General features: G+C 41.3%; 1 protein-coding gene and 1 long non-coding RNA gene across 6 annotated transcripts in view; one reads left to right on the plus strand and one right to left on the minus strand.

Moving 5' to 3' along the window:
* The window catches only part of LOC149861254 (methanethiol oxidase-like), a 37,799-nt gene that overhangs the window by 1,261 nt on the left and 15,397 nt on the right, over nt 1-21,141 (plus strand). For 2 of the 5 annotated variants that reach the window (XM_090053560.1, XM_090053563.1), the window contains exons 3-4: nt 1,102-1,228; nt 20,691-20,744. In XM_090053560.1, the coding sequence (XP_089909686.1) occupies nt 1,167-1,228; nt 20,691-20,744 (116 nt within the window). In that variant the 5' untranslated portion in view covers nt 1,102-1,166. Of the gene's footprint in view, nt 1-1,101; nt 1,229-4,324; nt 4,466-15,158; nt 15,293-20,690; nt 20,745-21,141 lie in introns of those variants that run through there. The other 3 variants (XM_090053564.1, XM_090053561.1, XM_090053562.1) reach the window with 3 other exon arrangements.
* Nucleotides 1,237-15,054, minus strand: LOC149861255 (uncharacterized). Its single transcript, XR_016443156.1, has 3 exons — nt 14,924-15,054; nt 12,837-14,244; nt 1,237-3,136 (listed from the first exon to the last, which is right to left on the minus strand). It is a non-coding gene; the product is annotated as an uncharacterized LOC149861255 (long non-coding RNA).

Here is a 21,141-nt window from a genome sequence, read left to right on the forward strand (position 1 = left end):
CAATGCTTAAAGTTTTTTAGGTTGGCACTAAATAATTTTCAGTCTCCCAGACTCTCAACCTAGTAGGGTTCATTGGAAGTTGACATTCTCCCACATACACATTTAAATGTTTTATATCCTCTGTAATAATTGATACTAATAATATTTATTTATAATTACAGTTAGCAAGGCTGATAAGTTTTATGATTTCTTACCACACAACAAAGACTTAATAAGTGTATAACTCAGCATTCATGGGATAATGTTTATTTGTAATAAGACAATACCTTTTACAGCAACAGTAATATATGCATATAGTTCATATTCACTAATAATTGTTGGCAATTATTACATGCATCTTCAGTGCCCTTTAAGAACATTAATTTATTAATTCACACAAAACTTCTGTGAAGTTGGTAAATAATCGTCTGATCAAAAGAATCAATTTTATATGGCAATCACATGTCACTAGCATTTATGTATTTAATTTTTATTGATGTCATTATTGTCCTGTTATTGATTAAGCAAGCACTTTGATTTGAATTGCCGGTCATTCTTTCTAGCTTGCATGATGCATCAGGTTTTCTGACGCGTGTTGATGGGATATATTTGCATGTATGTACCTATATATCATTTATCACTGATGTAATGGACTGAATTCTCTGCTGGAGTAAAGCCAGTGAAGATAATAATAGTAATAAAAGTAACTATTATTTATCTATGTGTTTTGCGGTAGTAAGGAGGAACTGCAGTCATGGGACAGAAATCCCTCATGCTAGGTATTGTAGAAAGGAATCTTTTCATAGAGTACCAGCAGCCCTCACTCTTTTCCCCCAAGAATGTTTGCCTAAGGAGAAATATTTATGAATCATAAGAGAACAGAATCCCTTGAAGCCAATTACTATTTTCATTACTGGTCTACCCTAATGACTAAAAAGGTCAAAAAAGCTTTTAAAAGGAGCTCAGGCATTATTAATACAATTCAACTCCAAATGATAACATTTTATAGTAAAAGCAAATCTATAACTACTGTGATCACCATTAATAACAAAATCAACAAATACCACACCACCATATTGGACTTGTTTATTATATTTACAATTTTTCTTATATTTAAAATAGGGATCATCAGGAGTCACCAGGCCCTGTTTGCGTTCATCCAGTGTACGTGATGAAGATGCTAAATCATGATGCGATTAATAAGCAGGGCAAAAAAGAAAGAGAGGATTCAGCAGGAATCTCAATATTGGTGAGCTATTTATAATTTCTGATGTATGGATATGGAATGAAAGGGGAATCCATGCCATTTTGTGCTATGGGAGCAAATACTGGCTGCCACTGTGCTTCATATTACACTACGCGGAGTTACAGTGATAGTAGAAATAGGAATCAAATCCTAACCCTGCTTTATATCACTCAGAATAAAGGAGACTTCTCTAATTGTTAACATTATAGAGCATATGACATAAAAATGAATACTTGTGATTCCATCCAGTGAACAGCAATAGTACACATGCGCTGTCCAATTTATTAGATATACGCAGTGGATTTTTTGATTAAGGATCTGCTACTAAAGAGGTCCAAGAGACTTATTATTATAACAAATAATTAACTATTTCCCTAAGGGCTAATTGTTATTAAGAGTGGGTCAAGGTTAGGACAGGGTCATGAACTAACCCTGACTAAGGCATAACAATTTTTTGTAATGTAACTACGTTGTAATGCCATTTACCATAATTAAGTAGGTTGAGGTACATATTGTAACCTAACTTCGACCTATTTTTATAGTATAAATTACATTTTAGCAAAAGATTTAAGCAAAGCAGCAAAGATTAATTGATATATCAAACTAGCAGTTCCAAAGATAGTAAGTTGGAGCATTGTATGTTGCTTCTGCAGCTTGCCAGTTTTTTTGGACGCCTGCCACAGGGTTTTTGCCATGAGTCTAAAATTGGAACCACCTGCAACTTGGTTGGTGTCAAGGCAAGAAGTCAAAAGGTTTCAACATGTGGTTTCATAATCACTGAGAAATTCATTGTAAAGCTGTATCTGGCTCTGGAAATGAAACAAGATGTAGCACAGTATTTTCAGTCACAAGTTCATTAAGCAGCATACAGTAAGGAGCTGACTACAAGAATAAAGATATACGTTTAGAGAAATTGCCACTTGGCAGTAGGAAGTTTCTGTTTAGACAGCTAAAGTGGTAAAGCAGTTTAAATGTGATCTCACTAAAATGTTTTTCTACTGTAGTCCCTATTTAGCAAAGTACGTAAGCACATACCTAACTTTAAGCACACTGCTAGCTTGAAACACCCATTACTACAGTTATCATATCTGAGTTTAGAAATTAATTTTTCCTCCTTTTTGTTTATGTCCATTTTAGTTTAGTAAGTCTCATTATTCTTCTGTACTGTTAAAATACTTTGCCATCTCTTTCTCTGTATTTGAATTCAGACTTGGTATATATAATGATGTTACAGATAGTAAATTAAAATCTAAAGATCAGAAAGTTTCAAACTACTGCATATTTTAGTTTTGCACTGGCTTTGGGAGTTTGGAGTATTGCTATTCTTCCCTTCTGAATAACTGTTGAAATAAATATCTCTGTCTTTCTAAAATACGCCTCCCTAACCTTCTTGGGAAGCATCTGAGAGAAGACATGAATTAATCTGTGAAGCAGAAACCAACTGTGTTGCTTCCCTCCCCCCATTTAATATGTCAGTGTCTTTCTTGATATTTTGCATCAGTAGACTGCACTAATACTTAAACCATATTAGTTACTCTCATGTTTAACTTAATTTCCAAATAATTTTTTGTCACTTTTTTTAAATTTACAAGGTATGTACCATATTTGTTATGGTACAAATTTTGATTTAGAATTATTTAATTTATAGCTAAATTTGGGAGGTGATTCCCTTTCAAAAAATCTCCATGATAGTCTCAGTCTGCCAGAATAATTTTCTTTGGGTCACTTATTAATTAATCATTATTAATGTTTTATACCATAACTATCTAACAATAAGATAGAACCAGAATAAAGAAAACAATATACAGTATGTCATCCATTTTGATAACAGAGGTGCCATCTCTGGCTGCTGCAGGTTCTACAGTTCATTTCAAATTACAGTGAGGAAAAAGGTAGTCCCAACTTGTGTCCCTGTAAAATAAGAAAGGTGATTTTGTATCAGATATCCATTGAAGGTTGTGTATAGATATTTTTTTTAAATTGACTTTTTGAGCTGTGACTCATTTCATTTAAGGCATAATCCAGACCCCATCATTCAACCTCATCAGAATCTTAATGTCTAATGAGAGCACTACTATTTTTAGACATCAATAGGATATAATATCCAATAGTCTTCAGATATTATTTGATGCTCATTTCTGTGGAATAACCCCCTCCTAATCTTTTTTACTTACTTTCCCTATGATTGTATGTAAACCATTACCCATGATTTCCATAGGTTTTTTGTAGCCTGTTTCACAGGGACGCCATTTTGTAATTACCATGTGGCTCTGAATCTTTTTTAAGTTTCCAAATGAAGATCACTGCCTGAATTGTTAGTATCTGAGAGAGCTATTCTTTCGTTAAATGTGTCGAGCAGATAATGAGCTCAAAACATCCTTTAGATGGTATACAGAATTTCCCTGGCAAGCTACCTTCTCTGGCAGAGTTATCCATCGTCAACTTCTTGATAGCTTTTACAACTTGCTCTAGTGAATGGTTAGAAACACGAGCACACTGAAAATTTTATGTAGGTAATCTTTAATTCTGAAGCTGTCTGGACATTATGTTTTCTGATGAAGAGGGTTTATAATAGGTTTTCATCAGCAGTCGGCTTCAGAATAAATTATTTTCTGTTGCCACTCATTGTAACTAAATATTTTCTGACTTGCAAGTAAGCAGTTGATTGTTACCAGCCTTTTACATTGATTTACTTCCTTGTGCTGGAGCTGTTTCATTTCATTACCTGCTCAGTGTACTGGCCAAAACCATTATGCCAGTGTGTAGGGCAGTGGATGCTGTGCCAAGTATAGATCTGGTGCTTGCTCACCCTGAAGTAGAAGAGATATCAGGGGGGAGATTCTGAGTTCCTCCTAAACTGTTCCAGAACACCTGTCTATCCCTTACTCTGGTCCCTCAAAAATATGCAGCCAGGTTATGATACACTGTCGCGGGGCACTCCCGCGCCCCGCTCCTAAAGAGAGACCAGGAAGAGGAGAGGCCTGAAGCAACACAGATGGGGGTTGCTAGGGCAACCAGGCAGGTCATGTGGCCAGGAGGGGGCAGGGCCAGGCCCTTATAAACAGCTAGGCCAAAGCCTAGGGAGCAGTTCCCTTCTGGCTGCCGCAGAAGCAGGAGCTCTGCGGCTGAGCTGAGCGGCCAGAGTCGGGGGTTGCAGCCTTACCCCTAACAGGCTGCAATGATGCAGGGAACAAGATCGCCCTGATGAGAGGTAGGACGGAGCGTTGGCTTTACGAGCAGGTAGGCTCTTTGTTGATTTTGTTACAGCCGTTCGGGCTTGGCTTTAAGTTACAGTTTACACCGGAGGACCGGGTGAGGCTGTAGGGGAGGGCGGAGCGCCGAGAGCGCGATACCGGCCCCAGAGAGAGGGCGAGGCCCGGGGAGGGCAGAGCGCCGAGAGCGCGATACAGGCCCCAGAGAGAGGGCGAGGCCCCAGAGAGGGGGTAGCGCCGAGAGCGCGATACAGGCCCCAGAGAGAGGGGGTAGCGCCGAGAGCGCGATACAGGCCCCAGAGAGAGGGCGGAGCGCCGAGAGCGCGGTACAGGCCCCAGAGAGAGGGCGAGGCCCGGAGAGGGCGCAGAACAGGAAGGGGACCAGACAACGTCCCCCGGGACAGCTGCGAGGCTTGGGGCGTGCTAAAGGGGAGGTTTTGGAGGCACGCGTTTGCCCATAAGGCTGGGGGAGAGGACCCCACTTTGGAGCGGTAGTGAGACCATTGAGGTGCCGTTAGGTGCGAGTAGGCAGCCTCCCATACTGAACCAATAAGATCTAAGACGTGGCGGGCGAGTAGAGGGTGTCAGATCACCCTAATTGGCACGGCAAAGGGGCGCTCGCGAGCTCACGGCCGCTCGCGGGGCCATCCGTGACATACACTTATACCGAATAATGCTTTTTGTCACAAAAACTTCCAGTAGAGGAAGGAGAAGGGAACTGTGATACGTGAAAGCTTGCCCATGTCTATACCAACCATACAGTTGGTCCAATAAATGATATCGCCTACAGGAATTCTTGCTTGTTGCAATAGGATCGGTGGAATTTCTTCTTGACTGTTAGCGTGAGTTACAGTAGGGATGGCCAACCTGTGGCATGGGTGCGAAGTGGCACAGGCAGTCTCTGTGTGTGGCATGTGACAGATCAGGGAGGGGGCAGGCAGCAGATAAGGCAGGGAGCAAAAACAAGAATGGTAGATAGGGTAGAGAGTAGAAAGCAGAGCAACAGATTGGGTAGGGAACACAGGACAGGGAGCAGAAAGCAGAGCAAGAGATAGGGCAGAGGAATGGGGTCGGAGTGGCTCTTGGTGTAATTTTTTTTAGGTAAATTTCTTATGTAAAAAGCCTGTCAGCTGTAAATTGTAGACAGGCAAAAAATGGTACAAATTAGGGTTTTTAATTGTTTGAGGGGTGGATTTTTAAGGGTTTGTTTGTGTGGATTGCTTGGTTTGTTGTAAGTTCAATGAGGCATTACAACATGAAGTCCTTCCAGTATTTTATCTGAGGCAGTTGGAACAAATCAGGAGTTATATAATAAAGATATTCCCTTTTAATAATGTTTTAGCCTCTGAACAGGGATGTCCTTAGAGTTCTCAGTGAACATTTTAGATCCTCCTTTGCTAAGAAAATATCTGGGAATTTAATCATGTCTGCTTAAATATGGCAATCAGGCTGAATGTGCACTGTTCAGATTTAAAGTATATAATTTTTTTTTAAGAAGTACACTTGAGTATGTGACCTTGGAAATATAGGAATGAAAGAACATTAGAAAACAGATCCTGGAGTAGGTGTTTTCTTCGATCCTTGACAGGGTCTTAATGAACTTCAAATACTCACTCACTCACTTCTCGACAATTTTCAGTTCACACACACAAACACACACACACACACACACACACACACACACACACACACATATTTCTTGACAATTTTCAGTTCAGGTTTTGACTAACTAACAGTACATGTACTCCTCCTTTGGAGAGGTTGCATAAGGAAAGACTGAATAAAATTAAGTGAAGGGCTTCTGGCATCAAACCCTGATAGCCCAGAGGAATTTAGGGTTTGGCACTGAACCAGGATAGTTGTCTGCAGGAAGCTGCTGTCATTACCAAAGTGTCTGTCTGTTTAATCATCGGTTTTGTTTGTTCCATCAGCCCCAGCTGAGATTTCCCTTTGCAATTGTCTCTAAACATCAGTTTGTCACCATTTCAGTAGTGCCAACCCCAAGCATTCAAAACTCATGAGTCAGGTCCCTAGAAATCAGGAGATTTGGCTGAGAACCACACGGCTCTCAAAAAGAATGTCTCCCTTTTTTCTTTTTGGCTTTTGATTTTTTAAAGTTTGTCTTATCACACCTGAGGTCTAGAATTGTAACTGCAAATGAAATTCTCCCAAGCTGAGATTGCAGAAACTGAACTGGTGATTTAATAGAAACACCAAATATTGTGAGATTTGTGATAACATATTGAGAATTGGCAAAACTGTTATTTATTATTAAATGTGTAATATACATTGTAAGTCTGTCTGCTTTCAGGATAACGGAATTCCAGAATAGACATGGCTTTATGTCATCAGAAATGAGTTATAAGTTGAAATTCCTGAAAAAGTGTGCCTTGGAAATGTCAGGTGAAAGTTAAAAGAGGCCAATAACATTTGTTTTACAGACAGCCACTTTGCCAAGTTGGCATGAAATGCTGCATAGAGGCCCACTTCCATGCCTGCTGTTTTAAAACAAAATCAAACTAATGTTTCTCAGCCTGACAGCTGAATGCTCATAAGGTTGGGATCACATCTTGTTATGAATAAACTGGGAAAGATATTTGGAAACATATTTTGTAAATATATGTTGGGCATTTTTTAACCTTCAAGATGGTGTTTATAGCAATAATGCTGTTTTAAAAAGAACAAAACCCCAGAGTATTAGTAACACTGAATCTATGGGAAGGCAGTAAAAGGGGTGGGAGGAGCTTCTGTCTGTTCTATATAGAGGAGTGCAGGGAGTACCACTTAGTGGTTAATGATACCTGAGATTTCCAATCATAACAAGTTATCGATTGCTTATAACTTTGCAAAACTTTATCTGCTCAGATGAAATTTCCTACTCTGGGTGTCTCTATCAATCTTTTGTTTAATAACGTTTCAGTAAAAGTTTAGTCATTTCCAGAAATAGTTAAGGGAAGAAGAGGCTGCCTTGTTCATGTTAAAAAATTCTTAAAATGGTTTCCTTGAGAAGCTGTAGTGCCTCTGTGGTCTGGGTTGCAGGGAAGGAGGAGTAGGGAGGATGCCCTTGTTGCCAAAGGAGGAGAGGGGAAAAGGGAGCAGAGTTGCTCTGAGTTGCTTAAGTTCTTTCTGCTTTCCTTCCCCTTGCACTGCCTACAGCTCTGAGGCTGCCTCTGCCCCAGGAGGCCAACACTTGTGGCCAGCAGCCTAACAGAGGTGGGGATTCCCACATGTGGAACTAAAACTCCCAACACAGTAGGAATTTCCTTTCATCCTTAGGACACCAACAGTTCACCAGCAACATTTCTGATCAGTTCAGTACACTTTTCACACCATCCCAAAGCAGAGATCAGTTTTTACTAACCAGATCTGTTCTGAGCTAGTTCCATTAATTTGCTCAGGTCACTAACATACAAGGTCTTTCTGTCCTTAACTGGCGTGAGGAATCTCGTCGTGTCATCCTTTCTTCCTTTTGTCGTGGTGCTGCCAGACTGGCTTGTTTTGGGAGCCTTTTAGCTGTCATTCTCAGTCATGTGGCCAATGTAACTGTACCTTCTGGCTGGTCCAGGCTATTTAGCTCAGCATTTACCAACCTTTTCCATCCCACAGCACACTTACATGAATAAAAAAACATCGCGGCACACCAGACACGGAGCTGGGGTGGGGGGAGGTGGTGCATAGCTGGACATGGAGCAGCAGGGGGAGGGTGGCATGGTGCTTGAATCACTGGCTGGAGCCACACCCCTCCCCACCCCCGCACCTGCTGCTGCTGTGGATGGACAGACAGACAGGTGGGGTGGGGCGTGGCTCCCCAGGATTACACGGCACACCTGTTCATGCCTGACCGCGTGCCAGTGTGCACACTGGTTGGGAAACGCTGATTCAGCTGTTAACAATTGTATCCCCTCCAGGATTTCAGAATTGTAACTGAGACTGATACTTTGCTGTGGTGGGGCTGCCTGTGGCCCTTTATGACCCCATGAGGACATTCATGCCAGACATGCTGGTGAGTAGAGGCTAGACAAAAACTAGTCTCCTGACTCCAGGTTTGGGCGTTGGATATGAGGCTAACAACCTCTGCCCCACAAAAAGCATTCTTGTCATGGAAACAGTTTTCACCAGTATAAGTTACACTAATGTCTGTAGCAAAGAGATGGCCAGTTGTCCACCTGTAGCTCCCCACAGCAGGTTCTGTTACAATACCTTACCACTAGATGAGAAGCAAGGGTTTTTTGATTATATATTTTATTGGACCAACTGTATAATTGGGAGAGATGTTATACATTTTTCCTGAAGGCTTGTCTAACATCTCTCCCAGTTACAAAATTGGTCCAATAAAAGATATTACCAGCAAACCTTGTTTTTCTTGCATTCCTTGGGTTCTCAAGGCTACAACAATCCAACTCTGTTACCACTAGGTGGCAGGGAAGTCAGTAAAAGCCTGTCAGCATTGGGCAAAGAGCTACCCTGGAATAAAATTGACTGGATTTACAGGACCCCCCTCAACCAGCATAACTGACACAGGTATATAGTTAGTTATTCCTGACTTCTTTGAGGGTGAGTGACCTTATCCTGAGAGGAAGAACCTATACCAATATAGGCATGTTTGATGCGTGCCTGCTCCAGACTTATACTAGTTGGTTATAGCAGTGTAAACATGCTGTGTGTTTTGCTTCCAGATCAATCAGTCAACCAGTCAATCTAAATATCCATATCCCATAGCTTGCAGGAGATTCGCAAGCATTGGCAATGCTCATAGACAGATCTCGTATTTTGAAAAGAGGGTGCAGATGGTATGGTGAATCATCATATATAACACAGTGCATATAAGTTAAAAAGAAGCTATAAGTTTCACTAATAAGCTAGGGGTATATTATTTAGTTTAAGGTTGGAGCAAAAATAAATGTGCACTTATTAGAAAGTACATTAATCTGCTATATCATATATTATGTAAGCAAATACAACAGACTAGGAAAAATAATCAAAATACATTGTTTCTTTAGTCCTGTAGTCAGTAGAATTAAGTGGACATTTTTTTCAGATTCATAAAACAAAATCTAGCCTTCTTGAGCATCCAGACAGTGCATCCAGTGCTTCGCTGAAAATTATTTCCACATCTAAGTTAATGTTTGTAGCTAAAGTTAAAAACTAGTCTGCAGGACTGTGATATAGGAGCAGCTAGCAGACAGAAGAAATGCTAGACTTTCTTCCTCATTTCTTCTGTCTGCTAGCTGCTCCTACATCACAGGATCTACCACAGGGTTTTTCTGTAAACCAAAATGTTTGCAGGTGACCTGTTAATGGGTGCTCCTAACTTTCTGGGTGTTCAGTATGAGGCATCTGGAGTCCTTTTTGTTCACAGTGGCAAATGCAATGAAAAGCACTGTATTAATGCAATGACCTCTGAGAAAAAACAAGCCAGAAGTTTTCAAACTGGGCACCAACATTTAGTAGATGTGTGAGACAGTTTTAGAGTGTGGCACATGGGGTCAAGTCTGTAGGCTGGATCTGGCCTGCAAACTGACCCCATTTGTTAGGTCTGACCTATAGGCAGCAGAAGGCTGGGGCTGGAGGGGCTTAGCCTCCCCAAACTATTTTTGTGGCAGCCGGCAACAGCAGCAGCACCAAGTTGTTGCTCTGTGTGCAGCCACGCCAACACCCCATGCACACTGAGCTCTGCGCGGCTGATGAAGAATACGTGCATCAACCATACATGCATCGCACCACGGAGAGCACAATGGGAGTTATAGCTCTTGTGCTGATGCATGCACTCGCCCCCCCAAATACTATTTTCTCTCTCCATCTATGGTCTGACCCCATGCACCAGGTCTGGCTATGGGCTACACACTGGCCTGATCCAGCACATGGGACTAAATCGTCCAATCCATGGGGCTCCCCATGGATCAGAAAATTTAAAGAAGGGGCAGTGGAAGTGTTAATTGTTCCCAGAACTGTAGGGAGTTATCACTGCCAGTGTTCCCAGGTCACTTAAGTTTTGAACTCATGGGGGGCCCATGGGCTGGATGACTTGACTCCACGGACTGTAGTTTGAGTTGCACTGATTTAAGGTGTTTCATGATGGACCAGAGGTTTGAGATTGATCTCCAGTCTGGGCTTGTGCCAAGGGCTGTTCTAGTTATAAGTGTGTACCTAGTTATTTGGGTTGGGGAGTTAAACACAGCTGAACGTGATACAGGCCACATCACTCTCTCATGTGCAACTGTCTTCAGGAACTGGCATGCCTTAGTCATGCTCATCCAACAGACAAGAAAGTTTAGGACGACCTTGGGGGTTTTCTTCCCCTTTTTTTTTTTGTGACAATTTGGCCACAATTTGCATTTGCAAAATGAGGTAAATACCAGTAATGCCACCTACTTTAACAGGGGTTGCTGTGTACAGAAATGTCATTTTCAGTGAAGCATTTAGATGACAGTATAAGACTATGAGAGAATTAGTTTTATATTCAGTTTAGGTCTGGGATGGTGGGTATTATAGAAAGCCCAGGGCCACATGCTGAATGCAAATGCCAATGAGAAACATGAAATCACAGCTCACTTAGTAGACACAGTAGTAATCTCATAATTGAAGATAATTATAACGCAATGCAAATTTAATTAATTTTCTTTTTGCATCAGCATTCTTCATTGAGACATTTCCTAACTTGATTTAGGATTTTGCTGTCTTAACAGTCTTTTCATGTAGTTTTTTTTTGTGTTTTTTTGCTGCATATAATTCTGCAGGACTTCTTATCTGAAAACCTTCCATGCATGAATTTTATATGCACCTTTTTAATCAGTGTCTGTCTCATGCTCACCTTCTCCACAGCAGAGAAACTATCTCAGTGAAGAGTTTTTTCCTAAGCGTTTTTTATTTGTTTGTTTGTTTTTTGTCCTCTGCTGTAATACTGATTGCACAGTCAGAAGAGGTAAAGTAAATAAAATTGTTGAGCCAAATCCTACAGACCTGACTTAGCAAAGCCCCTCAATGGCAGTTTTGTCTAAGGACTGCAAGATCTCTTCTGTGATTTTTTTTTTTTTTTTAAAAAGATCCATTTAAATGTCCATGGTGCTTTACAAACACATACAGGGTCAGGCTCCCACTCCTAAGCTACCTGTATAGCCAAGGACAACTCCAAAGATTGGTGTTTACCCTACTGTTTGTGATATTTATTATTTTGTTGGCTATTTTATTTGGCTCAGTGATATATGGGTAGTATAAAAGCTGAGGTCAATTAAGTCACATCCATATTTCATGAAGAATACTTGTGGCTGCTGCAGTGACAGAACAAGGTAGACAGAAAAACTGTTGCTTAAGTTTAACTTGCTTAGTTTGGTAAATAAATTAATTGAATGGAGAGAGATTGTCAGATGGCTAGTTTGAATCCTGGCCAGGGCAACAGTGAACAAAAGTCATTACTAATTCAGGCTGTAACAGCTTGGTGACTTACGGGTTGTGAAATGTGCTTATGTCCTTAATTTAACATCTAATTGGTGATTATTACAGCTTATTTCTATTGTGAATACACCTAAGAATACCGATAAGAAATCATTGCCCCAACGTACAAAGCACTATGCAAACATAAAGCATAGAAACTGTTGTTGTCCTCCAGAGCTCACTATTATGTATCAATGTCAATATAATTGGTACAGTTGTTAGTAGCCATAGTATTGAGACTGAAAAATCAAAAAGGTCCAGACAACTGAATGTATGTGCTATCTGCACTTAAAGAATTATGAACCAGAACATTTAAAGAGTTAGTTTCATAGTTACATAGTTGTTAGGGGCTTGAAGTTATGCATCCAAACATGAGGACATGCACCATCTTGTCCTGTTTAAGAATAGACTATAGTAAATCTCACAAAAACTATAAATAAAATTAATAGCATTTGAAGAGTTTGCTTAAGGCATGCTTCACATTCTTTACACTGCAAGTAGCATGTCAGCTGTGACTGAAAAGTGCAGATGGGTCAACTATTGTTTAGTTTCCATGCTTCAGAGGTAAGATGATTGCTTCAGGTATGACGACAGACCTGAACTGTCTACATCCAGGATTGCACAGGGAGTGGAGGGGTTTGCATCTGTATGAATGTCAGGTATGTGGGGCACTCCTCCCTCTATCCCTGCTCTTTGGCATTCTCACTACTTTCATTGGGTTTTCAGAAATATTCAGTGTTAGTTGAATTCTGCCCCACTCCAACAGGTGAAGCTCCCACTTCTTGCATATGACATTTTAGGATTACAACATTTATAGATTAATATCTAAATATAATAACCATTTAACTGCTTCAGGGTTAGCTGCATGGATTGATTTTTAGATCACCATTAAATGATCTAATTGGGCAGTCGTTCACAATGTGTTGCACTGTCTGAAAAATCATACCACAATTGCAACCCAGACTCACTTTGATTCTCCATTTATGAAGTAGGTGTCCACATTTTCCAGGAAGCGTCCAGATGCGATTCAGGGAGGACCAAATCTTTCTCAGTAGGTTAAATCCTGGCTGGGGAACTGTAGGGTTGGTGACAATGTATTTTGGTGGCAAATTGGTATTTGCCCAGTCTTCCCTCCATTGTACTTCAGTGCTCTTGTTATCATCACAGAGCTTGTTGGCATATTTCCAGAAGGGTTTTCTAGATTTAAACCTATCCAGTCGTGGCGTAGTGATGTCCTTGTTGATTGGGAGGTTTGGGTTACCGATGTCCTTATGGTATTCCCTCATGCATGTGGCATTGCAGTGGAGCTGTGAGGGAACAATGTTTGCTAGGACTGGAAGGCATGGCAATGGCGTACTTTTTAGTATTCCTGATACAATCTGCATAGCTGCATTTAATGGTGTATCAAAACAATCTTTTGCACCCTTTTGCTCCAGTCTGGAAAAGCTCCCACTGATTTCATAGCATCGGGGCCAGGCCATCTTTGAGAAGTTTTAAGTATCCCATACATTGTGTCAAAAATGTAGGCTCCTGATTCTCCATTTGAGGCCATGGGAATGGATGCATGGACCTGTGTGCAGTTCCATTGATGTCAGCAGATCCTACAGGAGCTCCGTGCACATCTGACTGCAGGATCAGATTCTAAATGTGAACTTGGGGGCAGCTGAGCAGCAGATGCTCTATTGATTCCTGGTATGGCTCTAGATGCTGAAAATTAAATTACACGAGGATAACCGAGGTTGTACATTTAATATTTGGCTTGAAAAATAGCAGAACAGGTTTGTGCTTAGTCAAAAATAGTGTGTTAAGAAAGAAAAATTGAGGGGGGAACAGTATTGGGTGAACAAGGGTGAGTCTTCAGAAGAGAGGGCAGAGAGAATGATTAAGTGCATAAATAACTATTAACATAGTAAGCAGTTCTGAGGACAGGGTAGGGTGGTAAATTGAGCTTTTCCTCGAGCAGTTCGTTATATTTGACTGAAAGATAGAAGTGAGAGACAAAGGGAGCAGTGAATATATTGTACATCAGGAGAGCAGGGTGAACAAAGAGCAAAATTATAGTAGTAATAGTTAACTCTTGTATCAGACTTTTCATCGGTTGATCTCCATGCATTTCATGAATGAGGTAGCCATCATTATCCCCATTTTGCAGACATTAAAGCAGAGGCCCAGAGACTTTAAGAGACAAAAATTATCCTGCATCAGTGAAAGAGCTGGGAATAGAGCCCACATTAGTGGACATTTCAGTGGGTTTCAGATACAACTTGAATACTTTTTTCCGCTATTTACATGCTATTTGCAATAGTTTATGGAAGTGCAGTTTTCTTCCTTTATATGTTTGTAGAAAATTAATTTCATACCCATCTTCAAAATCAACTGAAACATGAAACAAAATACACCTTGTTACCTTGTTGGTTGAAAATGGTCAGTTAAGGTCAGAGTGTCTAGTCAGGAGGGAGAAATGATATTGGATGATTTAGATGGACCTGCATATGCCACTGTGGTTCTCAGAGCATCAAAGACACGCTCACAGCAAGGATGCATTAGGTTGGAATGTGTTTTCCCCAAAGCATTTGAGTTAGCAACAAAGAGATTAAATTAAAAAACAAACACAGGCTGCTAGTATCTAATTTATAAACAGGCAAAAGGACTAAATTAATCTAATTGCCTATGTGCCTCTACCTGTCAGGCCTTCAGCTCAGGGGTTGGAGTTGCTAACACAGGGGTTTGAGATGAGGCTGTGGTTTCAGCTAAATAATTTGCAGAAGATTTCACAGGAGAAATGGGTCTGCTTGCAGCTGGTGAGTGGGAAGATATCATCCAGCTAGCTGTCTGACTTAAGGGACTGAAGAGCCACGTGAATATTAAAACACAACTGCCTGCCAAGCAAAGACAATTAGGAGCTGTGATCTGGTTAGGCATGCGTTGCCTACTAGGAGACTTGAAATCCTACCCAAAAAGAAAAGTTTTATAAACAGAACTCTTCCCCGCCCCCCCCCCCCCCCCGTTAAAAGCAAATGGCTTTTCTCTGCATAAAGAGGGTTTTTGTGCTCACCACACACGACTACCCCATATACGTGTCTAGAGTACGAATAGAAGAAGCATGTGGGAAGTCCGCAAGAATCCGATACAGCTCTGTGTTTCAAAAGGGAGCAGCAGGGAGCAGTAGAACCGAGTAGCTTCCTGCGGCATTAATTGGGTACAAGAAAGGAGGTTGTATGTTATCCTAGTACCGCCCACGCTCTTTCAGCACCAGATCCTCCCCTTGGCAGCTTTCTGCTCTCCCCGCCCCTTTCCCTTGCATATAAGACCCCCTGAGAAAAACATTTGCTCTGCAAAATCCAGTGCTGTCAGGCAGACTGCAAACTGCTTTCTTTCAAGTCCTCGACAGCTGGAAGAGCTGACCAAAAGACAACCAGAATGGGTAAGAAATAGTCCCCAGCCTACAGTCAGCTCTAGGCAGGAAAAGACTGACAGATTTAGTTCATGGATCCAACCTGGACCTCCCTGCTATGGGCTTTTGTAGGCTGTTGACCATGCACTTTGAAACTTCCCCTGACCAGGGACTAGTGTGTTTGTTTCTGAGTAGCCAATGCAGCCTATAAATAAGTAGAAACTTGAGTATGAAGTACTATTCAAGCCAACTGTAAAAGTGGGGGTCTGTTGCTTTGAGCGAGATCTGGTGTAGGGGAGAATCAAAATGTAACTTTTTGTGTAATTAATTGTCTACTGTACCTGTTACTTGCTCTGAAAGTTGCTGTGGGGTAGGGGAGAGAGGGGGTGTTTAGAAGAGAATTAAAATAGATGTTTTTTCCAATGTGATTATTGATATATTGTGCTTCCCATTGTACATGACAGTGTGTTTGTTTAGATTTAAAAACTCTAATCACAAAGACAGAAAAGGGAAACTGACTCAGTAAAACTGAACCTAAATTGTCCAGTTCAGCTCTCCATCCTGACTGTTTACTACATTCCTTTCTGTGGATAGTAATGAAAGGAATTTTTTTTCCTTATTAAACTCTAAACGCATATAATGTTCTGTTATGTATGTAAAGTCACTTTTTCTTAATGATCATAATATTCTTTGAAGAAATAATCAGGCAGGATGCTTATGTGATGCCATTGCCATGTACAAGTGACAAAAATGTCATGTTGTATGGCTTAATGTCATCACACTGTATACATGCAAGCATTTTGGGTTTTTTTAACGAGTTTGCATCGTTGCAAACTAAACTACACCCAAATTTAGTTTGCAATGATGCATTGCAGCTATTAGTCAGCTCACCCCCCCGGCCACAGGAGGGGTGGGCAGGCTCTGCAGAAAAAAAGAATCGGGCCACTCACCACTTCTGCCTGGCCCAATCCTTTTTTCCAGCAGAAACTACCTGCCTCTCCTGCAGCCGGGGGGCGAGCTGCCTGTGGGCCAAGTGGCCCCTGAGCTGTGAGAGCCCTGGTCTTTCCCTCCATGGTGGTGGTGCCCCTCAGGGCTGCCCAGGCAGGTTGCTAGCAGGTCAGATACTGCCCCTGCTTGGGGTCGGGAAGAGTTGAATTGGGCTGGGTGCTACCTCTGAGCTGGGGCAGCACCCAGCCATCTAGAAGCCCACCAGTGTGGCTCCAGGGGGCACCGCTGCCATGGTGGGAAGGACCAGGGCCCCCTGCAGCTCAGGGGCTGCTCAGCCCACCAGCATCTCACCCTCTGGCTGCAGGCAGGCAGGCTCTGCTGGGAAGGGGCTGATCTGGCTCCTTGCCATACCAGTGACAGAAGAATAAAACCCCACTGTTTCAATTTAGGAGGCATAGAATACAACCCTAAGGACTAAACCGCCATCATGTGTACAAGCGCCTGCAGTGAATAAAGATTCATACTCCACACTTAACAGAAAGAAACAATTTAGGTCTATGCCAAAACCAAGTTAAAGTGGAATGCTTTAAACATTTCTGTCGTGGGGGCTGAGCTGAAGGTTGGTGCAGCCTTTCCAAATGGAGGCAGAAATTCAGTCTTCTGGAACACTTTGTGTTTGTGTGGAATAAGACCTTCTCGCAGGAGCATGTTCCCTCTTACTGCAAATGCTGACCTGGTGAATCTGGCATCATTGCTGCTAATATACCTCTTTTCCCAGTTCTGATTTATTTTCTCAGCAGTTTAACTTTGGGCAAAATTATGCCATAAAACTAACTTATTTGTCTCCCCCCACTATGTTTTTAATACATTACTGGTTAAGTCAAATGTAACCTGATAAGAGAGCAGTTTGTTCATATTCTTCAACGTAGATATCAGACATGCAAAAGCGACTTCAGCAATCCCACATTTCTACCATGAAAAGCATAATTGAGACCTAATTGCACATAAATTTATGTAAGTGGGTTTCCTCATTCTGAGAGCATGGTATGAAAGGGCTTTAATAGAATCTGACTCTGGAAATTAGTTTTAATGCCGGGTTGTATAATAAGCCTCTGTTTCCAGGGAAGGGGCTGTGAGTTGTTTGTTTGTAAGAATGACCTGTTAGTAAAACCTTGGCACTTTTTAAGGCTTCTCTCTGGAGTTGCATACACTCATATCTATAAAAAGGAAGTTAAGTGGTGCAGATAAAGCAGCATGAAAGATTTCAACATTTTCTATTCAGACAAACTTACTGGTACTTAAACTGAATTATGTGAGATTTGTGCCAACAGCTGTTGCACTGGGTATACAGCAATCTCAAATTCAGCAAGCTACATTCAGTTTTTACAATGCAATTACCTGTTGTTCTAAATCTACATCCTCATTAGGCTGATTACCAGCAACGCCAGTTTTAGCAGAGTCTGCATGTTTGCCATAGCAGATTGAGAAATACACCTTGTAGCTCACTTTGTAAATTGTAACATTCATATTGCTTAGACAATATTTCTTTTTGTATCTATTTTGGAAGTTTTTTTCTTAAGTCAGAAGTCCTAAATTCTGTCATTTGCATGGTATTCATTATCTTTGTTCTGCTCTGTGTTTTCATGGTTTCTTTGCCTTGAGGATCTCAGAACTCTACAATTCTCTAGGAAATTGCAGGAGGGATAAATATTCCCAACCTTACCCCAAGCTTACAGTCAGTGACTGTTACAAGTAAAATGTCAATCTTGACTGTGGCCCCCTGCTCTAACTGCTACATGAACACTTACAGTCTCCATTCTCTAACCTTGTACAGCTTATAATAATAACCTAGCAATTGGTATGTTTAAAAATACAGAATGGAAAAGAGCTGTTGATATGATTTATTAGAAACCCCATGTCACAGCAAGCATCAAAAGAACACCCCTTTTACAGTTTCCCCAAGGCCTAAAACTTGCCTCTTCTGTGGTGGGTGTTAGGGAAAGGAGAGCTTCAGACCCTAGATAACTCATCCTTCATTACGTCTTACAGGAAGTTGTGGTTTACATTTGTTTTAATCGTAAGTGTTGCAATAAAATGTCCACAAACCGTCTTATTAACTACCACAGCAGTTCCCAAACTATGGAGCACATGCTGGTGGTCCCTGAAAAAGTGGCTGGTCTGTAGTGAGGGAAACAGAGCAGATGAACTGAAGAGCAAGAGCAGACACTGGGTCTGACTCCCCATGTTTCAGTGCCTGGCACTGTGTCAGTGACTGCAGAACGGGGCAAAAAATGCTATCACAATGAAAGTGACCCTGTTTTACTGTCACTTGGCATGTCTGAAGGCAGGGCAGAGTGCAGGCTGCAGAGAATCAGGCCTCTGGGGATTTCCTTTATGAAAAATGACAGAATGTGTTTTTTTTTTCAAACTAAAACCAGGTAAAAACATACAGATTATTTGTATGCAGGTAGTGCTAAATCTTTCTGAAGAAGCACTTTCTTCCTTCCCACAGGAACAATATCCGATGACAAGTGGGAGGGGAGATGAATTCAGAGGCACAACGAGGCAGCTCCATGCTTGGGGCAGAGCAGACTGTCCCTGTGCTGATTGTGGTGGCGCAATTAGCCACAGCTGCAGCAGTGGCTGTTTTTGCATCACCCCACAAAGGCAGTGCCTGGAGCTGCTGCCCTATTGCCTCCCACCGCCCTTCAGTTATGCCACATTGAAGGGAAGTCATTCCCAAGGCAATTGGTCTGTTAAGATATAGGTCACATTGTAGAAAAAACTTGAGTAATCCTGGAACTTGCAAAACTTGTTGGCCCTTCGTTACCCATCCACCAGATACAGTCCAACTAAACAATGACTTAATTGCCAAGTGGAATTCAGTGTGTGGCATTCATAGTCTTAGCTGCAGATTCACATAATTAATGTAAACACTCATATTAATGTATTGCTCTAAAATGGTAGAAATGACAGCTTCATCCTAAAAAACCTAATTTTCTATTTCTGAATGATTCTGGCAAAGCTTACTGCAAAATGTTTGTGTGATCCTCAAACAGTCAAATACAATAGCTTATTGTAATAGAATATTTGAGAAAGCGTGGAAGGGAGAAAAGAGAACAGGAGGATTGCATTCATCCTCTTGCCTTAAGTTATCTCTAGGAAACATTCTAGCTTTTGTGGGAGGGTTTTAATTTGTTAAAAGGATCTGCAAAATAATGGTGCGTTTGCAATGCTAATCTAGCATGGCTCTACTGTGTGCTTTGTCTGCTAAATAAGGTGACTAGGTAAAGTAAAATGAAGTTTAATTTCTGATATTGCATCCACTTGTAATAAAGGCTAAAGTCTTCTTTTTTTTGTATAGAGCTTAGGCACAAATGAAACACAGTGGATTTTCTTTCCTTTCCCTATCTACAAATCCAGTTATATAAGAAAATGCTTAAGTTAAAATGTCAGAGCTAGTGTGTCCTTTTTTGAGTAAATCCAATTTTAATGTCATAAACCTCAGAAGAGAGAGAGTAGAATTCATGAAACAATTTCTTTCCTTCTGTAATTCTCCTTCCAGCTCCCAAAGCAGAGGCTTTGTATAGAGAGAATATGAGGTATACATTGAATCCACTGAATTCCTGCTTTATGCTTTACAGAACCCAGGGACATATATTTTCAGCTTCTCTGCTACTTCAAAATGCCTTGATCTTTCTTCATCATAATGCAGCCACCAGCCTCCAAGTAGACATGCGTACCTCTGATGCTGCTAAGCAGACTCCCCCATTGATAGCATTCAGGTTCCCCTCCAATCTCTTGGCTACATGGACTGCCAGCTACAATGTCTCTCTTCTTCTGGTTCCTGAATTAATAACTGAGCTGAGGATTGGTAGCAGGTAATGTAAGGGTGCAGGCTAGAGTTCAGTGGGGGTTTCTAGCAGGAGGAAGTGGCTGGAAAATGAGTTTCTTGGGAAGGGAGCTAGTCTAGGTCAGACTTCCCACCAAGCAAAACTACCAGAAATCCTGGATAGGCTTCTGCAGAAACTCTCCCCCAAATAACTTCTAAGCCCACAGAAGTGACCACTTCTTCAAGGACTAATACTCAGAAGAAGCCTGAATGCTTTCCACTTCATGGGAAAGTGGGTTGTTCAAATGGAGCAATGTGTCTAGGTGAATGAAGGGCAGTGCATGGACCCCAGTCTCAAAAACTTGCTGTCAGTTAAGTCTTCCTAGATCCCAAGCACTTGTCATACATTGCCTTGGTGCTAAGTTGCAGAAAAGAGCTCCTTTAAAATTCAGGCTCCAATTTTTTTTCCTCTCTTTGGGTGTTCAACCTGACACTTTGTGCTTCATTTTCAGAGGTCTTCAGCTCATTCAGCTGCTGTTAGAGTTAAAGGGATTTGCGAGTGTTTGACATTTCCAGTACCCTCTTTTGAACATGTGCCTTCCAGTAACTTGGGAATCTCTAACGTTTACTATTATTATTTTATAACAGCAGAATGTGGAGAATGCGGTCCTGGATACAAGACTCCTTTGGATGCCATGAAAGGCAAGTCTGTAGCAGTTTGGGCTTGAAATCCTAGGGCATCGGTGAAAGAGTTGCGAGTTATTGCTGGATCACTTTAAAATTAAGATGATCCAATTCTATGTCATTAATTAGCTCTATACTTTGGATCCTTCAGTAGGTGGGAGGAAACTGTAAAGTGCAAGTAAAACCCACTTTCATCTTTGACCCATTGCTGGTCAAGACTTTCAGACTGTGGCCTTGTGCCATAACAGGTTCACAGCACAAATAGCTTGGTGTGGAGGGCTCACACACAGCAAACTCTGCTGTGTCTACACTTTGAAATACTGAACATTAAAACAAACAAACAAACAAGTTTATCATAACAGAGTTCCTTGCAACCTTGCTTTTGCCATAAATGGGACCTACATATGGCTCACAA

The sequence above is a fragment of the Crocodylus siamensis genome, chromosome 6, assembly GCF_052110815.1.
Source record: "Crocodylus siamensis isolate JL-2025a chromosome 6, ASM5211081v1, whole genome shotgun sequence".
NCBI lineage: Eukaryota > Metazoa > Chordata > Crocodylia > Crocodylidae > Crocodylus > Crocodylus siamensis.